General features: G+C 39.6%; 2 protein-coding genes across 4 annotated transcripts; both read right to left on the bottom strand.

The window, feature by feature from the left end:
- Positions 1-5,027: 5,027 nt before the first annotated feature.
- IFIT5 (interferon induced protein with tetratricopeptide repeats 5) lies at positions 5,028-12,403 on the bottom strand. 3 transcript variants are annotated; one of them, XR_002524362.2, is made up of 3 exons: positions 12,058-12,403; positions 6,942-9,689; positions 5,028-5,422 (listed from the first exon to the last, which is right to left on the bottom strand). XR_002524362.2 is itself a non-coding variant. In XM_003903974.5 (2 exons), exons 1-2 carry the CDS (start codon positions 12,060-12,062, stop codon positions 8,246-8,248), a joined length of 1,449 nt encoding a protein of 482 aa, XP_003904023.1. In that variant the 5' UTR covers positions 12,063-12,403; the 3' UTR covers positions 5,028-8,245. The 3 variants fall into 3 exon arrangements, 1 of the variants encoding a protein (XP_003904023.1); XR_001906503.3 differs by having other exon boundaries at positions 6,054-9,689; XM_003903974.5 differs by having other exon boundaries at positions 5,028-9,689.
- Positions 12,404-16,161: 3,758 nt separating this feature from the next.
- IFIT1 (interferon induced protein with tetratricopeptide repeats 1) lies at positions 16,162-27,622 on the bottom strand. The gene is made up of 2 exons (XM_003903978.3): positions 27,456-27,622; positions 16,162-17,870 (listed from the first exon to the last, which is right to left on the bottom strand). Exons 1-2 carry the CDS (start codon positions 27,458-27,460, stop codon positions 16,439-16,441), a joined length of 1,437 nt encoding a protein of 478 aa, XP_003904027.2. The 5' UTR covers positions 27,461-27,622; the 3' UTR covers positions 16,162-16,438.
- Positions 27,623-27,842: the final 220 nt, after the last annotated feature.

The following is a 27,842-nucleotide window of genomic DNA, read 5'->3' on the forward strand; positions in this document are numbered from 1 at the left end:
GAGTCCATCTTTAACCACTGCCCTTATCTAAATTATACATCCCTCCCCCGCCAGTACCACCCACATTCTACATGCTCATAGCATTCTGTTATTTTCCTCCAAAGAACATCTTTTAGTTACAATCATATATATTGATGTGTGTTTTTATTTTTAAATTTCGTCTGCTTCACAAAACCACAAGCTTTCTGAGGATAGGGATCATACTCACTCATTCACTATTTAGAGCTGTGCCTGACCCAGAGTAGGCATTCGATGAATACTTGGTGAATGAATAAATGAGTGTAAAGAACAAATAAATGAAAAAACTGCTAAGGAGAATTGTAACATTAGTGAGGGTGGGGCGGATTGAAGGGTTGGGGTGCAGGTTTGTTTGGGTACAAATTGCTCTTGTACCCAGAACAGATAGGATACGTTAGATTTGGTGTGTCTAAATAGGACACCTTGTTAGAAGTGTCACATAAACACTAGAAGCTGTGGAACATTGACCATTATGGAGCAGGTTTTGGAAAGGGAATAAAAGTGGCAAAGAGAAGAGTTGATCAAAAGATACTAAATAACAAACTTTTGATTGAGGCCTGAATGTAAAAAATGATACTACTGTGTTCAACCCAGACAGGCTTAATTAAATAGCTGTTGTGCACAAATGAATGGAAACCCCAGGGAAGAGGAACTGTTCACACAAGGGAGCCCCGGAACGTTGGGAAAAGGTAGATTGCACATGCCTCAAACATGAAAAGATGGGGTTTCAGTTACAGGCACCACACAAACTGCTTTTACACGAAATCTTTATGCCAGGGTTTTGCCAGGTGCAGGAGATGTTTCTGACTGAAATATTTGTCCTGACCAGATGTATGGCTGCCTCTAACTCATAAGGCATTGTTGAAAATTAGACAGTATGCTGGCAGACTTTTTTAAGAGATGGTGAAAGGAGTTAAGCAACCGACTATTTATCAAGCACCTCTTTGGAATCTAGAACCATGTTATATATATGGTGGAGAATTAAAAATACACATGGCACCCCCTTCATGATCTCAAGTTTACTGCCTAATTGGTAAATTGAAACCAACTCAGGTTAGAATAACACCAAGAAGTTACTAAATATTGACCTGAGGCTAAGGGCATGTGTAAGTACTTTGAGGGTTAGGAGAGGAAGAATTCACTATGGGTGAAGAAATTTGATTCTGGGGAATCTGAAGACAGGATTGAACAGATTGGAATCAGCCCTTACTTTTTTCAGGGCAAGAGGCTGGGAGTGAGGGAAAGAGATGTGAGACAGCTGCTTTGTGTGGCTCCTTAAGGTTTCAGCAGGCATCTCAAGCCAGTGCAGAACCAAGCACATGTGGACGTAAATGTTCTGATGATGGGTCCATAAAGATGTCTGGGACTTTTGGGGATTGAAGTTGCCTTCTTTAAGTACAAAGCAGGGATTTTCAGGGTATGGGGTTATAATTCAATATTCATCTCTCAACTGTAGAGTGTCATTCTCAAGGATCCAAAGTTTGAACAGCAGGGAAAAGCATTTTAAAATTGACATCTTATGCAGCACTGCCATCTGCTGGAATTAGCAAGCACACTTCCCAGGAGTAGGAGATCTCCAGTTGTTCAACTCCCCAAGGCCTGCCTTAGCACAGACATTCAAGTTTGTTATTGTTTCCTCCTCTTCCAACTCCCCCTTGCTGGTTACCCATCCCACATTTATCCTGTTCCTCTTGCAAGTATAAATACTGGGATAAAGATGCTGTGTTGCAGTTTTCAGCTTTTGGTTACCTATATCAGTTCTGCAACATGGAGTATCAAAGTTAATATGAATGACGATTTTGACTGGCTTGACTAGGGATAGTCATTGGTAAAACATAATGTTAAAAAAATTTGGAGTCCTCTGCCTCTCTCAGGAACCCAGATTGTCAGCCTTCTCCCATTCTTGTTCCCACTGTGACCCCTACTAATGTGTTAATTTATTTGTTGTGGGTTGATAAAGGAGTTAAAGTGTGAGACACAGAATCTCAAACATATATCAGAAGCCAAATGTTAGAAAATGTTGAAACCAAATGATAGAGAAGGATGGATTCCATGTGGATTTGAAAACATCAAATATCAGATTATACTGTACAGCAATAATGACAAAGTTAGTGATTAAATTTACTTTAAATGTGTAGTGCATGTGAAATTGTGTGGGGATGCTATTTATTTATAACTGAAATTGCTTTCAAAGGAGAATGGATCATGTTAAAATGAAAGTTCTTATGTAGAACTAAGCAACTCAATGAATTTGGTTACTCATCGGTGGGTTTGTGACTGAGTATGAGGATAAGAGAACAGAGTTGCTCTGTTTAAGAAAAATGGAAGAATGGTTTTGAAGGGAGAAGAGGAGACACAGGGAAAGAGGCAAAGCTCAGAATAATGGAAAGAGGTAGGAATATCAATAAATGGTTGGGGATCTTTCCTTCTTTTCTTCTTTCTTTACTCCCTCCATTCTTTTTTGTTTCCTTTCTGTCTCCCCTCTCCCAATATTCCACCCTCTCACTTCTCTCCCTTTTTCTTCCTGAAAAACAGAGATTACCTAATATTAACTTTAAAGTTGTAGATTTTTCTGTCTCCTCAGATCTTCTCAATAAAGGGTTTTTATATAGAAATGACCTGTAAGTGATTTGAGTTTTGGTGTTTGTTCAGTTTTGGTATTTGTTGTTGTTTGTTTGCTTTGGTGAGATTTGCTGGAGTTGATGTGGTATGGAAAGGAAAAGCATGTGAAGAGAGATGAAGTTACTCTTGAACCAAATTAATATTTAATAGAATTAGGGACTCACAGCCACGTTCCAAAGTCCATGGCCTGGAGGCTCAAGGCAAACTCAGGGGATGTTAAAGCGCAGGTGACCCTAGCCCTAGTTGTTACATGTGTTCCAGCACCCTCCACCCCTCCTCATCCCCCACCCCTTCCCTTTCCCTTTTTTGAGACAGAGTCTGCCTCTGTCACTTCAGGCTGGATTGCAGTGGGTCCGATCTCGCTCACTGCAAGTCTGGCCCCGGTTCACTACCTCCTGCCTCAGCCTCCGAGTAGCTGGGACTACAGGAGCCTCAGCCACCACGCCTCGTTTTTGTATCTTTAGTAGAGACGGGCTCTACCTGCCAGATGGTCTCACGCTGACCTCGTGATCCTCTGCCTCGCCTCCCAAAGTGCTGGGATTACAGGCTTGAGCCACCGCGCCCGGCCCCCTTTCCTTTTTAAACTGACAAATAAAAATTGTATATATTTATCATGTACAATATGTTTTAAAATATGTATACATTGTGGAATGGCCAAATCCAACTGTCTCCTTGCCTTCTTATTTTGCTCTCCACACTGGGTGAGGGTCTGATGCTGGTTGGTCTTTGCACAAGGGATATATCCTTCCTTCCAATGATGAAGGACTGGGTATGTATTCTGGCTTCTAATTGTTTACTGGTTCTTCAATCTTCCAAAATACACAGCTTCCTTTTGTGAGGAATTTATTCCAAATCTTTGAATTCCAAAATCCAGTTCTAGAAACAAAACATCGCTTAGATCTGTATCTTTTCCATCTCTATTTTTCTGCTATGGTTTGAATGTTTTTGTCTCCTCCCAATTCATGGATTGGAAGCTTAATCTCCAATGCAACAGTATTGAGAGGTGAGACCTAAGGAGAGATGTTCCTGAGGGCTTGGTCCACATGACTAGACTAATTCCCTTATCAAAAGGGCTTGCAGGAGTGGGTTCTTGCTCTCTTCTGCTTTTCTGCCATGTGAGGAACAGAGTTCCTCCCTTCCAGAGGATGCAGCATTCAAGGTGACATCTTGGAAGCAGAGACCAGGCCCTCACCAGACACCAAACCTGCCAGCTCCTTGATCTTGAACTTCCAGTCTCCAGAACTGTGAGAAATAAATTTCTGATTGTTAAAATTACTCAGTCTCAGGTATTCTATTATAGCAGCACAACAGAAACTAAGACTATTTCCCTTACCTCTCTTCCCCCTTCTCTTTTCCAAATCAAATATTATAACATTGGAAAGATTTATTTATTTATTTATTAGACAGAGTCTCACTCTGTCGCCCAGGCTGGAGGAGTGCAATGATGTGATCTTGGCTCACTGCAACCTCTGCCTCTTGGGTTCAAGTGATTTTTGTGCCTCAGCCTCCCAAGTAGCTGGGGTTACAGGTATGTGCCACCATGCCCAGCTAATTTTTGTAATTTTAGTAGAGATGGGGTTTTGCCATGTTGGCCAGACTAGTCTCGAACTCCTGGCCTTAAGCAACCTGTCTGCCTTAGCCTCACAAAGTGCTGGGATTATAGGCATGAGTCACCACACCCAGCCATGTTTTGTTCTTTAATCATAATTACTGATCCAAAAAGTTGAAGAACAATAAATGACATTTATATTATGTAAACATTATTTACATATTAGCCAACTAGAGTCCTCTAATTACATTTTTTACACACCCAGCCAATTAGAGTCCTCTAATTACATTTCTTTCACTAGATGTGTCAGTTTGATCTAAGATGGGATGTTGAACGTGCAAGAAATGTATTCGGGGAAACACCTCTGAGAAAAAATGGGAAGAGAGCAGACAGAGGCTGGGAGAGCCATCCAACTGTGATGCAGGTTTGACCCCATATGTAGGGGAGACAGAAGGAAGAAAAGTTGGGTAAAAACATCTTAGATTACAGTATTGTTTTAAGGAACATTTGACAAGGCTGGTGGGGAGTCCTTGAGCTGAAATTGCTTGTCAGAGGAGTATTGCATCTCTCAGGAGAGGGCATGACTTAGTATCCTTGCCACACTGGGAAGCATGGCCTCAGTGTAAATGTAGTGATAGACTTCAATGTGTAGAGATGGGACCTTCAGACAATTATAATCCCTGTAGCTAGAGATCTGAGAGGTGCTTCTCATTGCTACCACATTAGGGTTACAATGTTATTACACTTGAACTACTCAAAGGAAACTGTTCCAATTGTCAAGGCCAAATGGATTTTCACTTCTTGTAATTTGCCAATTATATAAAAACTTGCCACATTGTTTTATAGTTCCGTCATGTTCTTTAATCTCAGTAATGAACATATTCCATAAAAGGACTCTCCTTGGGCCCGCCTGTGTTATAGTTGATGTCACATAAGCATAGTCGTATCATGGCCAGATAAACTCTGTCAATTGATGTTTAGCCTACAACAAATGATTCCCGGTAGAAACTATAAAATGGGCGTAAGTGCTACTGAACCAGCAGCCAGGAGAAAAAAATTATGGTCCACAAATTAGTTGTGAAACCTTAAGTCCTATCACCAGTCCTGGTCTCAATTTTCGTATCAATAAAGTTGGTTGGAGTAGGGATTTTCTCAAGGTTCTCCTGATTTTAAAGTTCTGTGTTGTCTACAAGGTTGTTCTTGAACTGAAGTAATCTTCATCGTTGACTCAATCTAGAAAGAAATAGTGACAGTTTATATTGCTTTTGAAACTCTGGCTGATAGCATGTGATCAACTGCTAAGACTATTTGGGCACCCAGAGAGGACAGCAAATATCTTTAAGAGCTCCATGACTGGGAAGCCAGTTTTTCTGCCAGCTGATTTGTCATTTGTTGAAAGGGCTTTTCTCAGCTTTTATGAGTCAGGGAGCCTACCTTTAGTGCTGAATGAAATAGTTTCCAAGAGCACCTTCAAGATTTGGAGAGGAGGCATTTCTTTTCCGGAAGGGCCAAATTACCCTGAATAGCAATCACAGCCACTTTTCTGGGCATATTTATAAGTTTGTCTAATAGGCAAGAAAATAACTTGGGCCTGGAATCATAGGATTCTTATCAGGCTTGACAGGATGAGTTCATCTAACTAAGTAGGATTTGGACCCATTTCAGAGACTTTGAGTCAGTTGGTAAGGGCAGCTTTCAGAGGTAGGTGTAGGACAATATACAATTCAACTCAGGCAGCTTTTATTAGAGTATTATATACCAAGTACAAGATGAGGAGTCCAAATGCAAACCAGATATTCAAGGAACTTAGGATTTCCTGGTTTAAGCCTATTAGCCTAATTAATTTTATTCCATTTATACTTACTTTTCACATTGTAGATCAGTAGCTCCCAAACTTTGCTGCACAAGTTCCAACTGGGAAATCTAAAAATCATGATGCCTGGACTGCACCCCATGCCAAGTGAGTCATTCTCTATGGGGTGGGACCCAGACATCTATGTTTTGTTTTAACTTTTTAGGTGATTCCAATATGTAGCCAAGTTTGAGGAACAATATTGTAGACATTACTACTCAAAATGTAATTAGAAGAACAGCAGCAGCATCCTCACCTGGTAGTTTGTTTAAAGGGCAGAAATCTCAGGCCCCTTCTGTGTATGAACACAGCTCTGATTTATAAAAACAAGTTAAATGATGAAGCAAATAATCTTTTCTATGATTAACTGTCTGAGTAACCCCTGAATGTGAGTTTTTTGAATTACGTAGCAAGCGATGGAAGTTATGTACTTTCAGGTGGGAGAAATGGCCTGCTTTGCTAGAATATCCTAAAATATTTCAAAGGGAAAAATGTGTCTACTGATAGGTCAGGACTTCAGTGCTGACTTTCTGAAATTCTTGAGAAAAGATCATTCCCTTCCTTGTTCTTCTTTAATAGCTCAAACATAATAATAATAATAAACAGAATTAAGTAAAACAAAAGATTAAAAAATTAATACATGAGATACACTGCAGTATATATGTATGTCTGACTACGTATAGAAAAAAGATCTGGAAGGATACATATCAAATTGTTATAAGTTTACCTTGAGGGTGTGAAACTGTGGTAGGGTAAGGGGACTGCTCTCATTTTTAAATTCACATATTTTTGTAATTTTTTTTTGGAAATTTACAATGAGAATTCATTATTTTTATAACAATCAAACCATAATAGAAATTTTAAAAATAATAAAAAACAAAAAGTAAAACACACACTTACATAATAATTTTAAGAGTTACATTGGAGGAATGGAGAATTAAATCACATGGTACGTTTCCACTAATACTGTGATGGTACATAATTGTGTAGTCTATAATCAAAGAAACTACATTAGATAAGCCACATTAAGTAACATACAAATTAAAAAGTCCCCTGGGATAAAAGCCCTCAAGCAGTAACCCCTGAAGGTGGATATTAAAACTGAAAGCCACGCTTAACTCTTCCTGGAGTATTTACATGAAAAAAACAACACTCTGAAAATTTCACATAAAAAAAAAAAAAGCTTCGTAGAAGTCACTTTGAAATGCTAAAATAGTCAAAGGCCAGAAATTGAGGGTATAAAAACGCTATTCAGAACAGATTCAAAATTAGTACACTGAAATATTGGTAATCTATGGGGGTAGGTTAGGGACATCTTCTTTTTCCATTTGTTTATCTTTTCTCCCAATTTCCCAATGGCTGCTTTATATCTCAATAATTTTAACCTAAAAATATTGTAATTTTAGCTGGAAGGAATAAAATTAATTGCATATAGATTCATTGCAGATTTTTTTTAGTTAAAAAAAAAAAAGAACAATTTGAGACTCACTATTTTCCATTATTTATTGTTTTCCCACATAATTATTTCTAACTACTTAATAAACATTTGGGAATTGAATCCCTGAAGTTACATATTTAAAATTTGAGGAAATCTTTTTTCTTCTCTTCTAGTTTTTCCATTTTATTGAAGTCACTAGAGATGACAAACTTTTTTATTATAAACTTTTTTCCAACAAAAAAGATATTTTAGGTGACTATTAGATTGATAGCTAAATATCCTCATCAAAGTCAAAACATCTGTAACTAAAAAGTGCTGTATTTTGCAAACTACATAGTTAAGAGCTTAACTATTAATAATGTAATTTTGTACTCCTGGAAGAGTATTCCTGATCTAGGTATCAAAGGTTTACATAGGAATATATTTACTACATAATATGAGAAATTTGCCAAAATGTAATCTGCAAAGTGTTACAAAAAGCAGAGATAAAAAGCTCAGATCTAATGGCCATACCATTTTTAAAAGTTACAATAGCTAGAATATTGCTATTTCTCAACGGATTATAGTATTTTAATTAAAAAGAAAAAGAAAACTACACAAGATTCATCATAATGCATATAAAGTATTTAGCACAATGCTTGGTACACAATAACTATTCAATAAATATTAGCTCTATAATAAACAATGGATTAAAACAATTAAAAAAAAAAGAAGAAGAACCCAAAATGGAGGGAAAAACTTAGAGCTAATTTCCTAGAGTGTGTATTTAAATGGAAAGTCGGAGATCACAGAGCGCAGTAAGGAATTCTGCATTTTCTGGATCTATCTTTTGTGCCTTCTCATAGTACTCAGCAGCTTGCCTCTTTTCTCCTTCCAGCTTGTAAACAAATCCTAGGGCACTTAAACTCTGCACATCCAAAGCATTGTGACAAAGCCTCTTGGTAGCCAATTTCTTCAGAGCACTTGTCAGTTTGGTGCGAAGGGGTGATCTGTCTTTGACCTTTAAGGCTTCTAAATAATGATGGATGGCAGTATTTTCTGATTTACGGTGAAATTCCTGAAAGCGGCCATAGTGGTAATGGATCTGATGTTTGTGATCATCGGTTATGTTCTCCAGACGAAGAGCTTTCCAGAAAATGTCCTCAGCATTGCTATACTGGCCTCCTTCAGCATACATGTTGGCCAGGTCTGTGTAGGCAAATGCAAACATAGAGTCTCGTTCCATGGCTGCTTTGAAATGAAATATAGCAGATGAAATCAGCTCATCAACCTTTAGTTTATCCTTTCCTTTAGGTCTGTTGTGTGTGGCCTTCTTGATTTGGATCATTTGTGCCCTGTAGCAAAGTCCCATCTGGTGATGCAGGAAAGAAGAAGTTGGTGTCACCTCCAGGGCCTTTTTTAAAAGTTCGAGAGCTTTGTTCCAGGAATTTTTTCTCCTGTAGAATTTGGCTGCATAACGAAGGACATAAGGCTGGGATGATATTTGGTCCAGGATTTCTTCAATATACTTTTCCCCTTCAGCTTCTGCATGTACATCTTGAAGCTTCAGTGCCAGAAAAACCTTAATGTAGCTGTTATCTGGGTTCAGGGTAACAGCCTTTCTCAAAGGCCCCAGAGAAAAGCTCTTTACAGACCCCTCTCTATCAGAATCATCCAGCCGATACACTGTGATAGCATAGCCGATGTTAAATTCTGGATTGTCAGGTTCCACTTCCAGAGCCTTCTCAAAAGCCGCTTTAGCCTTCTGATAATACTTTCCTCCAAATTTCAAGAGTGCCCACCCTTTCTCACAGTCAATCTCAGGACACTCCAACTTGTAGTTAGAAGGACTGGACAATTTCTTGCAGACGTTCCCTATCTTACCTGTATACTTCTGAGCTTCCTCAAGCTGGTTCATGTGATAATACACCCAGGCATAGTTTCCCCAAGTGACCAGGCTTCGTACTTCTTCTTTGTCTGAGTGTTCTCTCTGGATTATTTCTTCTGCTTCTTCCAAGCACTCAAGGGCGTCTTTATTTTGGCCTTTTAGGTGTTTCACATAGGCCAATAGGTTATAAAGTGCAAGTCTAGATTTTGTGGTAAGAAATTCAAGCTGTTGCCCAATTGTATCTTCCACCTCAAACAGATCAATGTCTTCCTTAAGTAAATTCCATGTAAAATGACATTCTAACTCCAACAGAATGGCCTTCAAGGGGTCCTTAGGAATTTCACTGTCAAAGATAAAATACTTTTAAATTTTTGAAGAAATACAAGAAATAATTTTCTAAACCTTAAACATTGTTCTTTGCATAACAACTAATTTTATCCCTATTTGATCTTACAGTTAAAGCATTAGGTTCCCATAACTTTAGAGTTTCTTCTATGTACAGTTATGTCCTAGAAATATTTCATTTAAATTCTCACTATTTATTGCAAAAACAGTTCTGGAGAGATGACAGAGCTTTCTGTATTACATGCATCTATTTCCTTTTGGCAGTCACTAAACCACTGAAAATTAGGAATAAAGATATACATATTCAATAATTAATATGAAAATTCCATTTCTGTATTGAGTACTGATTCTGACTAGGAAACCTGGTAAAATTGTTCCTTGGTAATTGTTCCTTTCTCTAGTATAACTGTACCAAAAACATGGGCAAGACATGCCATGTCCTTACAGCCTGCTCAAATCCACAATATTGCTTTACCAGCCCTCTGCCTAAAACAAACGCTTGTTTTGAAGGTCTCTACCAGCCCAGCCCAAGGAGGATGAGGAGGGCTGCTCAGGTATTATGAATGTGGTTGTAAGATCTCAAAGGGATATTCAATCAGGTACTGAAGTGGTTTGTCCAGGCTCTGGAATTTATGCACAACTGGACACCATGAGAATTTTTACTGTTTAAACTTTGTCTACTTAATTTTGTAACTCTGTCTCTGGGAAGCTGATAAGAGAGAAGCTATTGCATCAGAAGAGGGTATCTTTCAGTAATTCTGTTCTTCTGCTAGGAAGAAGCAGTCTTTCATTGTCCTTGGGAGACAGTCCCCAATGGGGCCCAGCCTTTTTCCTCCCCATCCTGCATATGTACGGTGCACACCACCCTCTTTTTTTTTTTTTTTTTTTTTTTTTTTAAGCCCCTTCCTGATAGCACTCTCCTTTCTTAAAAATGTTACATGTGGCCAGGCACAGTGGCTCACGCCTATAATCCCAACACTTTGGGAGGCTGAGACCGGCAGATCACGAGGTCAGGAATTCGAGACCAGCCTGGTCAACATGGTGAAACCCCCGTCTCTACTAAAGAGACAAAAAATTAGCCATGAGTGGTGGCGCACGCCTGTAATCCCAGCTACAAGGTGAACTGAGGCAGGAGGATCACTTGAACCCGGGAGGCGGAGGTTGCAGTGAGCCGAGATTGAGCCATTGCACTCCAGCCTGGGTGACAGGGCGAGACTCCATCTCAAAAAAAAGTTAGATGTGTGGGTGGCACTTAAACCTTTTTTTAACTTATAATAATGAGAATAGTTAACATTTATTGTGCAAGAATTATGCGCTAAGCAGTCAATTGCTAGGATTTATTATTGTCCTTTTCCACAGTCCCAAGAGATGGTCACCATTAATTTTTACAGATAAGGAACAGACTCACAGAGTTTGAGAAACTTTGGGGTCACTCAACTAGTAGGAGCTCAGTCAGGATTTAGAACAAGGGACTATCTGCTTTTAGAGCCCAAGACCTTAACCTTAACCTCTTATTCCTCAACTCATTAAATGCGGAATGTTCACTAACCACGTGCAGGGCAGGGTACTAGCCCCTGCGAATACAAAATGATTAAGAAAAGGACGCCATCATACTGAATCAGTAAAGGAGTCAGATAAAGAAATCCTTATAAAATAGCGGATTGGGTGGGATGATAACAATCTGTGCTTGGTACAGAGGTAGCTCCCCGGAAGGGAAGAACTCAGACCCAGAAATCAGAAAGGCAAAATGGCAGTGGCAGGCGAATGTGACACCTGGAGGGCTGCGGCGAAACCGCGTATGCCACACCGAGGGAATGGCAGCTGGAAAGAGAGGCACGCGATAGGGCCTAAGGAGACTCTGCATGTAGCAGCTGCCCCCGGAACGGCCCCGGGGGACTCTGCAGGCTCTGACCAGTTTCCCGGAGGCGGCGTCCGCGTGCCCAGCACGGTCTCCGTCGCCGCTTCCGAGAAAAGCCGTCGGGTAGCGCGGGGTGGACAGGCCTCCTGGGGGAGCGTCGCCCGGCACACGCCCTGACAGTCCCGACCGCAGACGCCAGGGATGGGGCAGGCTGCCGGGGAGCATCTCCTGTTCCTCCTCCCTGACTGGCCTCCTCAGGCGCTCGGGAGGGACCGGACTCCGGAGAAGCGTCCACTCGGCCACCCTCCCCGATAGGCCCGACTTCAGACGCCGCGCGCCGGGACAGAGTGCCTGGGGAGGGTCCCCAACGCAGATGCCTGGCTGCCGGGCGCGAGGGGCTTGGCCCCTGAAAAGGCCGCAGAATTGCGCTGGAAATGAATAAAAGATGCCCGGTTTGAAACAAAGGCCAACCCGGGGCTTGGGAGGAGAGGCAGAGGAAAACTCTTACCTCATGATGGCAACGCTCTGCAGGCCGTCAGGGCGGCGCAGTCCCTTGCGCGCTCTCTCTCTCCTCAGCACCTGGGACCGAGGGCAGCCGCGCAGTGGGAGGGCGGGTGCGCGTGCGAGTGCGCGTGCGCGCGCGCGCGCGCCCGCCAGGCTGCGGCAGCCCTGGGAGTCGGCCGCGCGGCCCGTCTTTGTTAAAGGAGGTACCCCAGCCCCAGCTAGAACAGGAAACTGGAAATTGAATGTGATGCCCGAGCTCTCAGAAACCGAAACTTAAGAAATGGAAACTTAACGAAGCTTCAGAAACCGAAACTTAATAGAAGAGCTCAAGAGCCGCGGCCAGACGTTTGCGGAGTCCAGGGTTTTTCGGAGTTGAATTTGCAGCTGGGCTCCTGCACTTTGGTCTCGGCTCTTACCTGCCTCTCTGAGTCCGCTGAGTTCGCGTGCTGCCCGTTTAACTCTTTGTTTATTTGAGACAGGGTCTCACTGTGTCACTCAGTCGTGATCTCAAGCGATGCACCCGCCTCTGCCTCCCAAGGTGCTGGGATTACAGGCGGAAACTGAAGTCCCTGCTTCCACTCCAGTCTTTTGATTCAACAAGAAACACGGCAATGCTGTACATCTATCTATGCTGTTATTTCTGTTGGGTGTAAGCTAGAGAAATTTGGAGTTAAAATCTATATACATTTTAAGTTTTGACGGATATTGCCAAATAGCTTTAAAAATCCACTCCTACCCACAATCGTAGGAGAGTGCTTCTCTTCCAACCTTCGCCAATGGTGCTTTGTGTAATGAGTACCCAATAAAGACAAGAGTGGTATTGGGATCTAGGCAGAAAATGTCAAACACCCACCCATACCTTAAACATTTTGTCCCCTCTGAATTCATTCGGCAGATGTTGACAAACAACTGTAAGTGCCAGACTTTGTTCAAAGTACTGTCAATATAACAATAAAGAAAACAGACTCGGGCCTTACCCTTATTGAGTTAATGTCTGTATTCAAAATCTCAATATCCTGTCCGTAATTCACCTTTTGCATTGATTTTGATTTTTTTTTTTTTTTTGAGACAGGGTCTCACTCTGTAGCTCAGGTTGGAGTGCAATGGTGAGATCACAGCTCACTGCAGCCTCAACCTCCAGGGCTTATGCGATCCTCCCATCTCAGCCTCCTGAGTGGCTGGGACTGCAGGTGTCCACCACCATGTCGGGCTCATTACTTTATTTTTTGTAGAGGTGGGGTTTTGCCATGTTGCCCACGCTGGTCTCCACCACCTGGGCTCAAACATTTTTCTAATCCTTAAACATTGTTCCACCCACCTTGGCCTCCCAAAGTGCTCGGATCACAGGCATGAGCCATCATCCCTGGCCTGATTTTGAATTTTTAAAAACATATTGCATTGAAATATTGTCTACCTTGATCACTGAGCTTCTTGGCACCCCACCCCCTAAGACTTAGTGCCTGAAGCTAGTGCCTCATTTAAGGCAATCACTTCTAACAGTTGTACTGTCTTATACAGAAACTGCTGGTCACATGTGGCTATTAAAGACCTGATTTTTAATTTAATATAAATTTAAAAACTGATAAGTTAATAGAAAACTTTAAAGAATATTTGGAAAAACTTAGGTACACGAATCTACTTTTTAAGTTGCAAATTTTATGAAATCTAAATACAGAGCAAGTATATCCGATGATTATCCTCAGCAAACTAATGCAGGAACAGAAAATCAAACATTGCATGTTCTCACTTATAAGTGGGAGCTGAATGATGAGAACACATGGACACAGGGGGGAACAACACACACTGGGGCCTGTTGGAGGTGGGGTTGGTGGGAGGGAGAACATCAGGAAGTACAGCTAAGGGATGCTGGGCTTAATATCTAGGTGATGGGATGATATGTTGGTGATGGGATGATCTGTTCAGCAAACCACCATGGCACATATTTACCTATGTAACAAACCTGAACCTCCTCAACATGTACCCCTGAATTTAAAATAAAAGTTGAAGCAAAAAATGTACTTCCAGTGAAAATTTAGCATTTAATTTGAGATGTGCCATAATCTCTGTCAGGACAATGGATGAAATCAGTATCTACTGGAAGGAGTAACAATATTAAATAATTGAAGCAAAATGGATTGGAAGCCCAAAATTTGGAGATTTTCTTGGGGTGCTCTGTAGTAGTAAGAATAATGCCCCCCCAATGGTATCCATGACCAAATCTCTAGAACCTGTGAACATGTTACTTTACATAGCAAAAGGGAATTTGCAGATGTTATTTAATCAAGGATGTGGGGATGGGGCAATGATCCTGGATTGTCCAGGTGGACCTGGTGGGTCCTTAGAAGAAAGAGGCAAAAGAGTCAGAGGAGAGAAGGCGATGTGAAGAAGGAAGCAGAGAGAGAGAGATGTGAAGCTACTACACTGTAGGTTTTGAAGGTGGGTGAAATAATTCAGGCAGCCTCTGGAAGTTGGAAAAGGCCTAGAGCCTCTGGAGGAGTGTAGCTGTGTCAATACCTTGACTTTGGCTCATTGAAACCCATTTCAGGCTTCTGACCTCCAGAACTGTAAGATAATAAATCTGTGAAATTTTAAGTCACCAAATTTGTGGTAATTTTTTACAGCCACTACAGGAAGCTAATATATTCTCCCCTAAAACATATACAAGAATGAAAGCTCAAAAACATTGCTTCTTTATTTTTTCCTTCTTATAATATTATGTGTTGTGCATTGCCTTTCAATAAAATGTGATTATTTATAATCAAAGGTGATTGTTACCAATGATCTCTGATTATTTAGCAACCTTTCATGTAGTATTTCTTGATTTAACTAGATTAATATCAGCAAATGACGTAGTAAATAGTGCTTCAAATAAAATGGCATAAAACAAGATAAACTCCTTGGAACACTTTCACGTTGAATTAAACCTGTAACATCTTCATGGAGAAAGCTAACCTTTAATTGACTGTGTACTGCTATCTGTGTTTCTCACTAGATTGTAAACAGCATGAGGTTTGGGAAGAATATTTGCCTGTGTATTACAGTACTTTTGGTTTCTTGCACTGAAAGCTATTTGTTGATGATGTTGACATAAAATCACAAGCAGTGTACATTTGGAGAAAACTTTTTTTGTGTTTTTTTTTTTGAGACAGGGTCTCGTTCTATCACCCGGAATGGAGTGCAGTGGCAAGACTCACTGCAGCCTCAAACTCCCCGGCTCCAGCAATCCACTCACCTCAGCCTCCTGAGTAGCTGGAACTGCAGTTACAGTTGCACGCCACCACACCCAGCTAAGTTTTTGCATTTTTTGTAGAGATGGTTGGTTTTGCCGTTGCCCAGGCTGCTCCTGAATTCATGGGTTCAGGTGATCTCCTGCCTCATCCCCAAAAAGTGCTGGGATTACAGGCATGAGCCACTGCAGCCTCCTCTCCCACAGCCTGCAGCCTGGGAAACAGAGCCTACCATAGCAACCAAAAGCAGGCTCTTGGAGTGAGGGAGGGTATTACAGAAGTTTTATGCTTGGTAGGTTGGCTGGACACACATATTTAACAGGTTATAGGGGGCTATGAATGTTCATGAGGAGCAGTCACAGAAGAGTGGTACACAAGCATGTATGTTACAAGCATTCTGTGTTCACTTTATGGTGGAGACTTAACATTAAAATGCAGCAAAATTAGGCTTCATATGTCAAAAGGTGAAACAAAGGACATTGAGGCACCCTGTGTGCAGCCTCCATGGACTGGCCAGAACCAGTCTGTGGGCGGTGGTCACTTATTAGGAGGGAAGGCTGATCAGTTGTCATGTGGAACCCGCAAGAGGGGAAGGGAGACTGGCCGTGGTGCTAGGTGGAGTGAGCTAGGTGAAGTCAGCCAAGGAGTGAGTCTTCTGTTCTTTGTTTTCCATGGGTTTCTGTTTAACTCATTGGAAAAAGTCCAATGGCAGTTAGCAAGGGAGGGAATATAATGAGGTGTGAATGATCTCTCATCTCGTCATGGTTGGGAAACTTAGTTTTTAAGGTTTCTGGGGTCTCCTTGGCCAAAAGGGTCTGTTCAGTTGATGGAGGAGCTAAGGATTTTATTTTTATTTCACAATAAAATGAATGAATTAAACATTTAGTGTAAGTCCAATATTTTATTTCCTACAAAGTTACCTAACATTTTTTCTTGACTACATAGCACTCATACAAATGATTTCTCTCTTTCTTACATGCACACACACATTGTTTCACTAATTGTTGACTGTAACTAATATTTTATCAGATGTAATTATTCAAGAATGACATCATTACAGTGAATTATAATGTTTCTGAAAACAGTAAGCAGAAAAGATGATTAGTACATGTTAGCATAAAATGAAATGAAATGTGAAAGTGGCTGATATCTGGGTGCCTAAGGACCTTGTCTCACAGAGTTCTCAAAGTCAGCAGCCAGTCTCAGGGCCCGCTCATAGTACTCCAGGGCTTCATTCATATTTCCTTTCAATTTGTAGACAAATCCAAGGAGGCTCAAGCTTTCGAGATCTAATGCATTTCTCTCAAGTTTCTTTAAAACCAATTTTTTCAAAGAATTGATACTTTTATCTCTTATGAATGATGCCTGTTCTATTTTTATGGCTTTTAAATAATGGATAATTGCATTGATTTCTGATTTCTTTTGAAATTCCTGAAACCGAGCATACTGCAAATGTATGTCTTGCATTGTTTCTTCTACCACTGGTTTCATGCATAACAGTTTTTGAAAAGTTTCTTCAGCTTTTCTGTGATTGCCTGCTTCTATATACATTCTTGCCAGGTCTAGATGAGCCACCTCAAATGTGGGCTTTTTTTCCACTGCAGATTCAAAATGAAATATGGCTAATCTTATCATTTTGTCTATCTTTTCTCTATTCTGCCCTCTAGGCTGCCCTTTTGTAGCCTCCTTGATTTGAATCATTTGTGCCTTGTAGCAAAGCCCTATCTGGTGATGCAGTAAGACCGAAGTGGGTGTTTCCTGCAAGGCCTTTTTTAATAACTCAAGAGCTTTATCCACAGAGCCTTTTCTTCGGTAAAACTTGGCTGCATATCGAAAGACGTAGGTCTGTGAGGACATGTTGGCCAGAGCTTCTTCAACGTACTTTTCTCCTTCAGCTTCCTGTCCATTATCCTGAAGCTTCAGGGCAAGGAGAACCTTAAGATATCCATTGTCTGGATTTAGACTGACAGCCTGCCTTAGGGGAAGCAAAGAAAACTGCCTGTAACCCTTTGTGGCTAATTTAAAGCCGTCCAGGCGATAGGCAGAGATCGCATACCCAGTGCTGAATTCAGGGTTTTCATGGTCCCCTTCAAGCGCCTTTTCAAAGCAGGCTTTGGCCCGCTCATAATTCTTTCCTCCACACTTCAGCAAGGCCCATCCTTCTTCACAGTCTATTTCTGGACACTCCATTCTATAGCGGAAAGGATTTGAAGGCTTCTTGCAAATGTTCTCCACCTTGTCCAGGTAAGCCTGGGCTTCTGCCAGTCTGCCCATGTGGTAATATACCCAGGCAAAGTTGCTCCAAGTCACCAGACTCCTCACACTTGCTTGGTTGGCATGTTCTTTCTGCATTAAGTCTTCAGCTTCTTTTAAGCTCTTCAGGGCTGCCTCATTCTGGCCTTTCAGGTGTTTCACATAGGCTAGTAGGTTGTGTATTCCCACATTGTATTTGGTGTCTAGGAATTCAATCTGGTCCAAGACTCTATTTTCTAAATCAGGCATTTCATCATCTTCAATGAATAACTCCCATGTAAAGTGACATCTCAATTGCTCCAGACTATCCTTGATCTGATGATTATCACCATTTGTACTGTAAAAGCAAAAACAGATTTTCTTTGTTAGGTGAGGAACAGCCAGAAGAAAAACATCAGATAAGACACCTTGTATTTTAGTACTTATCCTTGAAAGGATCACACTTACTTAGACTTCATTAAAGTTAATGTATTTTTAAGTTATTCATGGACTGTTGATATTGTTTGCTTGGCTTCATAGGCTAGCTAGAGCAATTTCCAGCCAAGTAACTATTCTGTACTTGAGTCCTATTTGTAGAATGGAGATAATGATGGTATTTATCACACTGGGTTTGGTGAGGATTAGTAAACTTATATGTGTAAAGCACTGAGAGCATATTATATGCTATATGAGAGTTTCTTATTTTAATATTAAGATAATTAGGACAGAGGTCAGTTAGAAATGCAGAACCTTAGGAAACATTGACTTTAGGACCTTACTCTGCATGGAATGCAACAAATTAAGATCATATGACAGAGAGAATATTTGACCAGGGTTTTAATTTTTTTCATTTTTTTACTTGGAAATAATTATAGATTCACAGAAAGTTGCAAAGACAGTACAGAGATCCAGTGTATCCTTCACCCAATTTCTCCAGTGATTCTGTCTTACACAACTATAATACAATAGTTCAAAACTAGAAAATTGACATTGGTACAACAATGCTTTTGTATAGTGCTATGTCATTTTTTTCACCTGAGTAAACCTATGAGACCACCACTTTGATAAAGAAACGAAACTACTCTTCACTACCACATCTCCCTCATATTACCCCTTTATGGTCACATCTGTCACCTCCTCACCTTTACTCCCCTAATCCTTGGTAACCACTAATTTGTTCTTCGTCTCTGTAATTTTGTCATTTCAAGAATGTCATATAGGCTGGTCGAGGTGGCTCATGCCTGTAATCTCAACACTTTGGGAGGCCGAGGCAGGCAGATCATTTGAGGTCAGGAGTTTGAGACCAGCTGACCAGCATGGTGAAACCCGGTCTCTACTCAAAATACTAAAAAAAAAAAAAAAAATTAGCTGGGCATGGTGGTGCATGCCTGTAGTCCCAGCTACTTGGGAGGCTGAGGCAGGAGAATTGCTTGAGCCTGAGAGGCAGAGGTTGCAGTGAGCTGAGATTGCACCACTGCACTCCAGCCTAGGTAACACAGTGAAACTCAGTCTCAAAAAAAAAAAAAGTCATCGAAATGGAGACTTTCATATAAAAGGATAGTTCAATATACAAAAATTAATCAATGTAATATATCGCATTAACAGAATGAAGGGAAAAATACATGACCATCTCAAGTGACGCAGAAAAAGCATTTGACAAAATTCAACATCCTTTATGAAAAAAACACTCGACAGACTACAGACTACTAATAGAGGGGAATGATCTCAGCACAATTAAAGCCATATATGAAAAACCTACAGTTAGTATCATATTCAATGGTGAAGAAATGAAAGCTTTTCCTCCACCATCAGGAATGAGGGAAGATGCTGCTTTCACCACTTCTATTCAACATAGTACTGGAAGTTCTAGTCAGAGCAATTAGGAATGAAAAGGAAATACAAGGCATCCAAGTTGGAAAGGAAGGAAGAAGTAAGATTATTTCTGTTCACAAATGGCATAATTTTATATATAGAAAATTCTAAGGATTCTACACATTAACAAATAAATTCAGCAAAACTGCAGGATACAAAATCTACATGAAAAATCAGTCATATTTCTATACAGTAACAATTAAAAAATCCCAGAAGGAAATTAAGAAAACAATCCCATTTACAATAGCATCAAAAAGAATATAATACTTAGCAATAAACTTAACCAAGGAGGCAAAAGACGTGTACACTGGAAACTATAAGACTGCTAAAAGAAATTAAAGAAGCTATAAATAAATGGAAAGACATCCTCTGTTCTTTAGAAGATTAGAAGACATTTAGTGGATTAGAAGACATAATATTAAGATGTCAATACTATCCAATACTACTCAAAGTGATCTACAAATTCAATGCAATCTTTATAAAAATCCCAATGACATTTTTTGCAGAAATAGAAAAATTCAACATAAAATTCATATGAAATCTCAGGGGATCTCAAATAGCCAAAGCAATCTTGAAAAAGAAGAACAAAGTTAGATGTCTCACAATTTCTGATTTCAAAACTTACTACAAAGCTACAGTAATCATAACATTATAGCATTGACATAAAGACAGATGTATAGACCAGTGAAATAGAATAGAAAGTCCTGAAAAAAAACCCTTACTTATCTGGCTGTATTAGTTAGCTCAGAATGTCATAACTCAATATAACAGAGTGGATGTCTTAAACAACAGTTTAATTTTCTTATAGTTCTGGAGGCTAGAAGTCCTAGATGAAGGTGACAACCAATTTGGTTGCTGGCAAGGAATATCTTCCTGGATTGCAGATGGCTCCTTCTTGCTGCATCCTAAAGTGGCCTTTCCTCGGTGGCAGAGAGAGAAAGAGAGTGAGTTTTGGTATCTAAGGATACCAGCTCTGTTGGATTAAGGCCTTGCTCTTGTGATTTTATTTAACCTTTATTACCTCTTTTTAGATTCTATCTCCAAATAACAGTTCAACATAAGAGGGTTAAGGCTTTAACGTAAGAATTTGGGTAGGGGTGGGTTGGGAGTGCACAATTCAGTCCATAACAATGGTGGAATGATTTTCAGTAAGAATGTCAAGACCATCTAATGGGTAAAGGATGGTTTTTTCAATAAACGATGTGGGAAAGCTGGATATACAGATGAAAAAGGGTAAAATTGGACCCTTACTTTATGCCATATATAACAATTAACTCAAAATGGATGAAAGACCTAAATGTAAGACCTAAAATTATAAAACTCAGAAGAAAACTGAAGGAAAAATCTTCACAGCATTGTATTTGGCAATTGGCAATGATTCGTTAGATATGATACCAAAATCACAGGCAATAACAGTAAAAATAGTTAAGCTGGACTTCACCAAAATTAAAAACTTTTATGCATGGAAGGATACTATCAACAGAGTGGTAAGACAAATCACAGAATGAAATAAAATATTTGCAAATCATGTATCTGATAAGGGATTAATATACAGAATAGATAAAGAAACTCTACAACTTAGCAACAAAAAACAACGATTAAAAAAATGGGCAAAGGACTTAAATAGACATTTCCCCAAAGAAAATATAGAAATGGCCAATAAGCATTTGCAAAGGTGCTCAATATCACTAATCATTAGTGAAATGCAAATAAAAACCACAATGAGATACCACTTCATGTCTGTTAGGTTAGCTATTATTTAAAAAAACAAAAAACAAAAAACAAAAAAAACCAGGAAATAACAAATATCGGTGAGAATCTAGAGAAATGGAAACACTTGTGCACTGCTAGTAGGAATGTAAAAGGGGGCAAGTGCTGTGAAAAATGGTATGGTAATTCCTCAAAAAAATTAGCCATAGAATTACCATTTGATCCAGCAATTCCACTTTTGGTTTTATACCCAAAAAGAAGTGAAAGCAGGGACTCAAGCAGATACTTTTTTGTCCATATTCATAGCAGCATTATTCACACAGCAAAAGGCAGGAGCAACTTAAGTGTCCATTGATGGATGAATGGATAAACAAAATGTGGTATATACATACAATGGAATATTCAGCCTTAAAAAAGAAAAGACATTCTGATACATGTTACAACATGGATAACTTTGAAGGTATTGTGTTAAGTGAAATAAGCCAGCCACAAAAGTACAATATTGTATGATTCAATTTATATAAGGTACCTGGAGTAGCCACATTCATAAAGACAGAAAGTAGAACAGTGATTAACAGGGACTGGGGTGCCGGGTCTGTCCCGCAGACCCTGGCTGACGGATGAAATGAGTACTCAGACACAGGTATGCAGTGTAAAAGCAGCGAGGTGACTGCCTGGCTCTAATGGCCAGAGAACATCTCCGAGAAGCTGGAGATGCTTACTTTTATTCAGTGCAGGCGCAATGCCGAAAACCTGGAGCCAACACAACCTGTAGGTAATTAACATTTATAAGTAAACAAGCCTGTTTAAGATAAATTCCCCCACACTGCCTTGTACCTACTCCTTGCCCTCTGCCTCAGGGTTATAGAACAGCTGCCTTCAGCTATTCTCCTCCAGGGCTCTGCAGAACCTTCTGACCTTTCAGAAGGTTTGCATTCTTTCCCTATAGTTTTTCCCATCACTCTGACTGATCCTCCACACTGGGGGAGGAGGGAATAGGAAATTATTGTTTAATGAGTACAGAGTTTCAATTTAGGAAGATGAAAATTTTCTGGAGATGGATGGTGGTCATGGCTGCACAATAAAGTGAATGTATTTAATGTCATAGAACTGTACACTTAAAATGGTTAAAATTATGAATTTTATGTTATATATGTTTTACCATAATGAAACAATTTATGATTTATTTATGGCAAAGGTGCTCTAAACAAAGTAAATAGAAAAATAATAAAAATATGGAAAATGTTTTTAATATGGAGAAGATTCTCATTTGTAATATATAAAGTGTTTTGCAAATTGGTATAGTTCAACAGACCACTGCAAATCTATATGAATAGATAATTTGTAGAAGAGCAAATATAAATTGCCAATAAATATGAAAAAAAGTGCTCTGGATCAGGACAATGACTCATGCCTATAATCCTAGCACTTTGGGAGGCCAAGGCAGGAGATTTGCTTGAGGTCAGAAGTTTCAGATCAGTCTGGGCAACACAGTAAGACCCTGTCTCTATAAAAAGAAAAAAGATGCCTTAGCCTCTAGTCATTAGAGAAATGCAAATTAAAGAAGCAATAATTTATAACTTTATTCCACTCAGATTGGCAAGAGTTTAAATGGATGAGGACACAATTTCTGAAGCCATGAATTATTATGGCCTTCAAGATCAATCGGATGATAGTCATGAAAATTTAAAGTAATTAAAATTAAAAATTTAATTTTAAAATCAAAATTAAAATTAATGATAGTCAGTAAAATTATATTTCCTTCAACAAAGTAATTCCACTCCTCAGAATCTATCTCCCAGAAAAAAATCACCAGTACATAAGGATGTATGCTCAAGAATATTCATTACCAACACTGTATATATTAGCAACAAACTGGAAATATTAGCAACAAACTGGAAATATTAACAGGAAATGGTTAAATAAATTAAGTATATCTAAAACCATAGAATATTATGTAGCCACTAGACTACATGAATTAGATCAAAACTAGTTGAGTTTGATGGACTTTCATAAGATACAGTTAATCAAGAAAAGTGAATTGTAAAGAAGTGTCCAAAACACTACCCTATTTTTTGTTTTATAAAGAACCAAATCCTTATATATTTCTTTGTGTGTGATTACTCATGTATGGAGAAATATATGTAAGTATACTTATAGCTCATCAACAAGAAGACAAGCAACCCAATTTAAAAATGAGCAAAGGACTTGAGTAGACAATTCTCCAAAGAATAATCACAAAGGACTAGCAAACACATGAAAAGATGCTCGACATCATTAGCCACTAACACAATGCTAACCAAAACCATGAGATATCACTTCTCACCCACTAAGTTGGCTACAATAATAATTTTTAAAAAGGAGAATAGGTGAACAAGTATTGACAAGTGCTATGGTTTTGATACAGTTTGACTGTCCCCACCAAATCTTCTACTGAAATTTGATCTCCAGTGTCACAATTTTGGAGGTAGGGCCTAGTGGGATGTGTTCGGATCATAGAGGTAGGTCTCTCATGAATGACCTGGTGCCATTCTAGTAGCAGTGAGTGAATTCTCATTCTCATGAGACTGGATTGGTTCTTAGGGGAATGGATTAGTCCTTTGAGAATGGGTTGTTATAATGTCAGGATGCCCCCTGGGTTTAGACCCTCTTTGTATGTGCTTCCCCTTTGACCTTCTCCAGTGTGTTTTGACACAGCACCAAAGCCCTCACCAGAAGCTGAGAAGATGCCAGCACCATATTTCTTGTACAACCTGTGGAACTGTAAGCTAAATAAACTTTTTTTCTTTAGAAATTGCCCAGCCTCAGGTATTCTTCTATAGCAACAAAAAAGGACTAAGACAATAAGGATGTGGAGAAATTGAAACCCTCAAACATTGCTGGTGGAAATGTAAAATGATGCAGCTGCTATGGAAAACAATGTGGTAGTACCTCAATAAGTTAAACATAATATTTACCATATGACACATTCCTGGGTAAACATTCCTGGATGTTCCACATCTGGATATATACTTAAGATAAATAAAAACAGGTGTTCAAATAAAAACTTGCACACAGATGTTCATAGCAGCACTATACATAATGGCCAAAAAATGGAAACAACCCACATGTTCACCAACTGATGGATAGAAAAATGTTAATATATCCCTAAAGTGGAATGTTATGTAGCCACAAAAAGGAATGAAGTACTGATACATGACACAACAGGGATAAACCTTGACAGCACTACACTAAATGAAAAAAACTGATCCAAAAGGTCACTGTTGTATTTTTTTTTTCCTAATTTGGTCTTGAGGTCTCTCTCATGAGAGTGGCTACAATCTATAGCCCTGACTTGAAAGAGCTCCAGGGTATTTGGTCATGGATATTTACAATGTGACTTTCTAGGGGTATTTCTTTATTTTGATGAATAGCCTAATGTCTAAGTGTCTGATCTATGTCTAGGTGTCCCTTTTTATAGGAAACTTGTTTATACTGGGCAGATGCCCTTGTGGTTCTTGCCTGACATGTGTTTAGTTTATTTCTGCCGAGATAGCCTCTCTCTCGGAAAGCCATGATCCGTGAAGAAGTTGGGTTTGAGTGTGTTGGTCAGGTGAGATACAAAGGAGGCAATTGAAAAAAAAAGTATGTGAAATAACAGAAGCAGCTTATTACTTACAGATCCAGAAAGAAGAGGGCAATACGCCTTGCAGGGCCAATGGGAAAGGGGGAACCATTGAGGACATGCATGCTCAACCAGCGAGTGGGGAATGTGGGCCCGAGCCTTTAGGGCCTTAGGCCAGGGTGTTACCTAGGTGGGTTTCCTGCTGAAAGTTCTATTTGGTGGGTTTAGAGCAAGCAGGTGCAAGTTTTGCCAAGGGGTCATGCTGTGACTGAGAGGTGGTCACTGCAGCACATCTACCTGGTTCATAGCGGGGGGTGAGGTCAGTGGGGGCAAGTCAAATAGGTCATACCCTGCTATGCTATAGGAAAGTGGTCACCAGGAGGTAGTTCTATAAAGCAGATATCTGGATCAATCACACTGAGGAACTGGAAAAAGGTGAAGAACTAGAAACTGTGTCAAGGGTGACTGAGTCCTGCTTCTGGAATGAGAAAGTCCAACTTAATATTCAAAAAGGGATGCTTAGGAAATATAAAATTATAACAATTCAATATAGCCACATAGCATGTGTTTCCATTTATATGAAATATCCACAATAGGCAAATCCATAGAGACAGAAAGCAGAGTAACAGTTGCTGGGGCCTGGGGAAAGGGGCAAGTAGGGAGTGACTGCTTAAAGGCTATGGAGTTTCTCCACATAGTGAGAAAAATGTTCTTGAACTAGATAGTGATGATGATTGAACAGTAGTATCATGAATATACTAAATACTACTAAATTGTATACTTTAAAGTAATTAAAATGATAAATTTTATTTTACATATATTTTATCACAATAAAAAATTACATTGCTAAACTGAATAAAATTCTACAAATTATATATACATATATATATTTTTTTCTGTAGTACATGTTGACATAAACATAAAAGCAGGAAAACATAAAAGCAAACGAGTTTGCCATCTGAAAAAATCTCATGAGCCCCCACTGGCACCCTTTGGGAAACACTGATTTAAAGGTTTAATGAAATATCATTGAATGTAGAGATCCTGGTCCGTATCTCAAAGCTACCACTTATTGTCTATGTGATCTTAACATTTCTAAATCTAAGATTCCTTATTGTAAAATCAGGATCATACAGCCATGCACTGCATAATGATATTTTAGTCCACAAAGGACCACATATTTGGTGGTGGTCCTATAAGATTTTAATGCCACACTTTTGCTGTACCATTTCTATGTTTAAATATGTTTAGATAAACAAATACTTGCCATTGTGTTGCAGTTGCCTACAGTATTCAGTACAGTAACATGCTGCACAGGTTTATAGCCTAGGTGTGTAGTAGGCTACACCATCTAGGTTTGATGTTTGCACAATGATGAAATTGCCTAACAGCTAAATTTCTCAGAGTGTATCCTCATTGTTACATGATGCATGACTGTGGAAGTACCTGCCTCATAAGTATCTTTTGAGAATTAAATGGAATAATTTACATAACACTTTTAGAAGCCAGGCTGGCACTTAATAAGAATTCAGAAAGTGATAACTACCTTTATAACATTTAATATTATTATGATTTAATTATCAATACCAACTCCATCTGTTTACAGAGGAGGGTTCATCATAGGCCCGTAATGTGCATTTTCTGGAATTTTTACTCCTTCAAAAGTTTGACCACTGGAGCATTGAGGGGAAAATTTGCAAATCAGTATTAAGTAATGGTGTTTTGTTTTGTTTTGTTTTGTTTTGTTTTGTTTTGTTTTGTTGAGACGGAGTCTCACTCTGTTGCCCAGGCTGGAGTGCAGTGGTGCAACCTCAGCTCACTGCAACTTCTGCCTCCCAGGTTCAAGCGATTCTCCTGCCTCAGCCTCCTGAGTACCACCATGCCCAATTTTTTGTATTTTTAGTAGAGATGGGGTTTCACCATGTTGGCCAGGTTGGTCTCGAGGTCCTGACCTCAGGTGATCTGCTCACCTTGGCCTCCCAAAGTGCTGGAATTACAGGCGTGAGTCACCTCGCCTGGCCTAAGTAACAGTTTTTAAATCAGCTGAGGAATTCCCACATTAAGCCCTTTAGGTAAGGAAGATATGGATCTTCCCAAGCAGATGTGGATCATCTTCAGTCAAGGATATACCAAGAGCCTGGATTTTCCAGGGAAGAGGCAATCTGTTTATCTTAAGCTCAGTCTGATTAAGAAAATCTGTTGTAAGAGGCCAGCAGTGCAGAAAGTGAGACCAGTAGCCTACGGAGGAAGGCTGTGAGCTTTTCCTAACACATCTCCACTGTATTACCCACAAGACATCAGAGAGGCTGCAAGACTGAGGCTTTCAAATTCTTGTGGGTCCTGCTTTTTCTCTGTGGTAAGAAACCAGCAGAAAGCAATGCCTCTACCCAGACAAGCTGTCCATTCCTTCCCCAGATCAGACAGAAGTGAATCTGATGGGAAGGAATCTCTCAGATTGGGATCATTTTCTCCCTTCCTGCAAAACTCTTTTCCCATTTCCCTCCCCTTCTTTGGGCTACAGCATGAGGTAAGCTTCCTCAAGTTCACACTAACAAACTAAAAATGCATTAATTAAACAATTTATATATGTGCGAATGTGCACACACATGCATGCACACATTCAGTCCATAAGCAGATACACAAATTGAGGAATTAGAAAACTTGACCTCACTGAGATCTAACCTGTTGAAATAGTATTTAATTATCATTTTTTCAAAAATTTTAGATATTATGGCAGAGAAGCAAAGAAATCCTTACCTCATGGTTGCTGTGAATTAGGCAGCTGTTCTGCAGGGTTTTGCTTAGCCAGGCTCCTCTGAGATCTGGCTATTCTGTCTTGTGGATTTTCAGTTACGTTTAAACCCCAAGACAGGGTTATATAAGGGAGCTAAACAGCAGCCAATGGTGTAAGCTGTGGGTGTGTCCTTGCAAGTTGGAAACCTCGGAAACCGAAACGAGAAAGTGAAAGTAAAGCTAGCTGAATTCCTGCTTGGGGGAAAATGAAACTTTGTTTCTATTTTGATAAAACAGATAAACTGCAGACCTGCAACCCTAGATGTTTCTAGTGCTGCAGAAACCCAGTCACTGGCCAGCATTTGGATCCAGATTCGCATCCTCCCTAAAGAACATCAGTCCGTTGTTGCC

The sequence above is a fragment of the Papio anubis genome, chromosome 11, assembly GCF_008728515.1.
Source record: "Papio anubis isolate 15944 chromosome 11, Panubis1.0, whole genome shotgun sequence".
In the NCBI taxonomy this organism is placed as follows: Eukaryota; Metazoa; Chordata; class Mammalia; order Primates; family Cercopithecidae; genus Papio; species Papio anubis.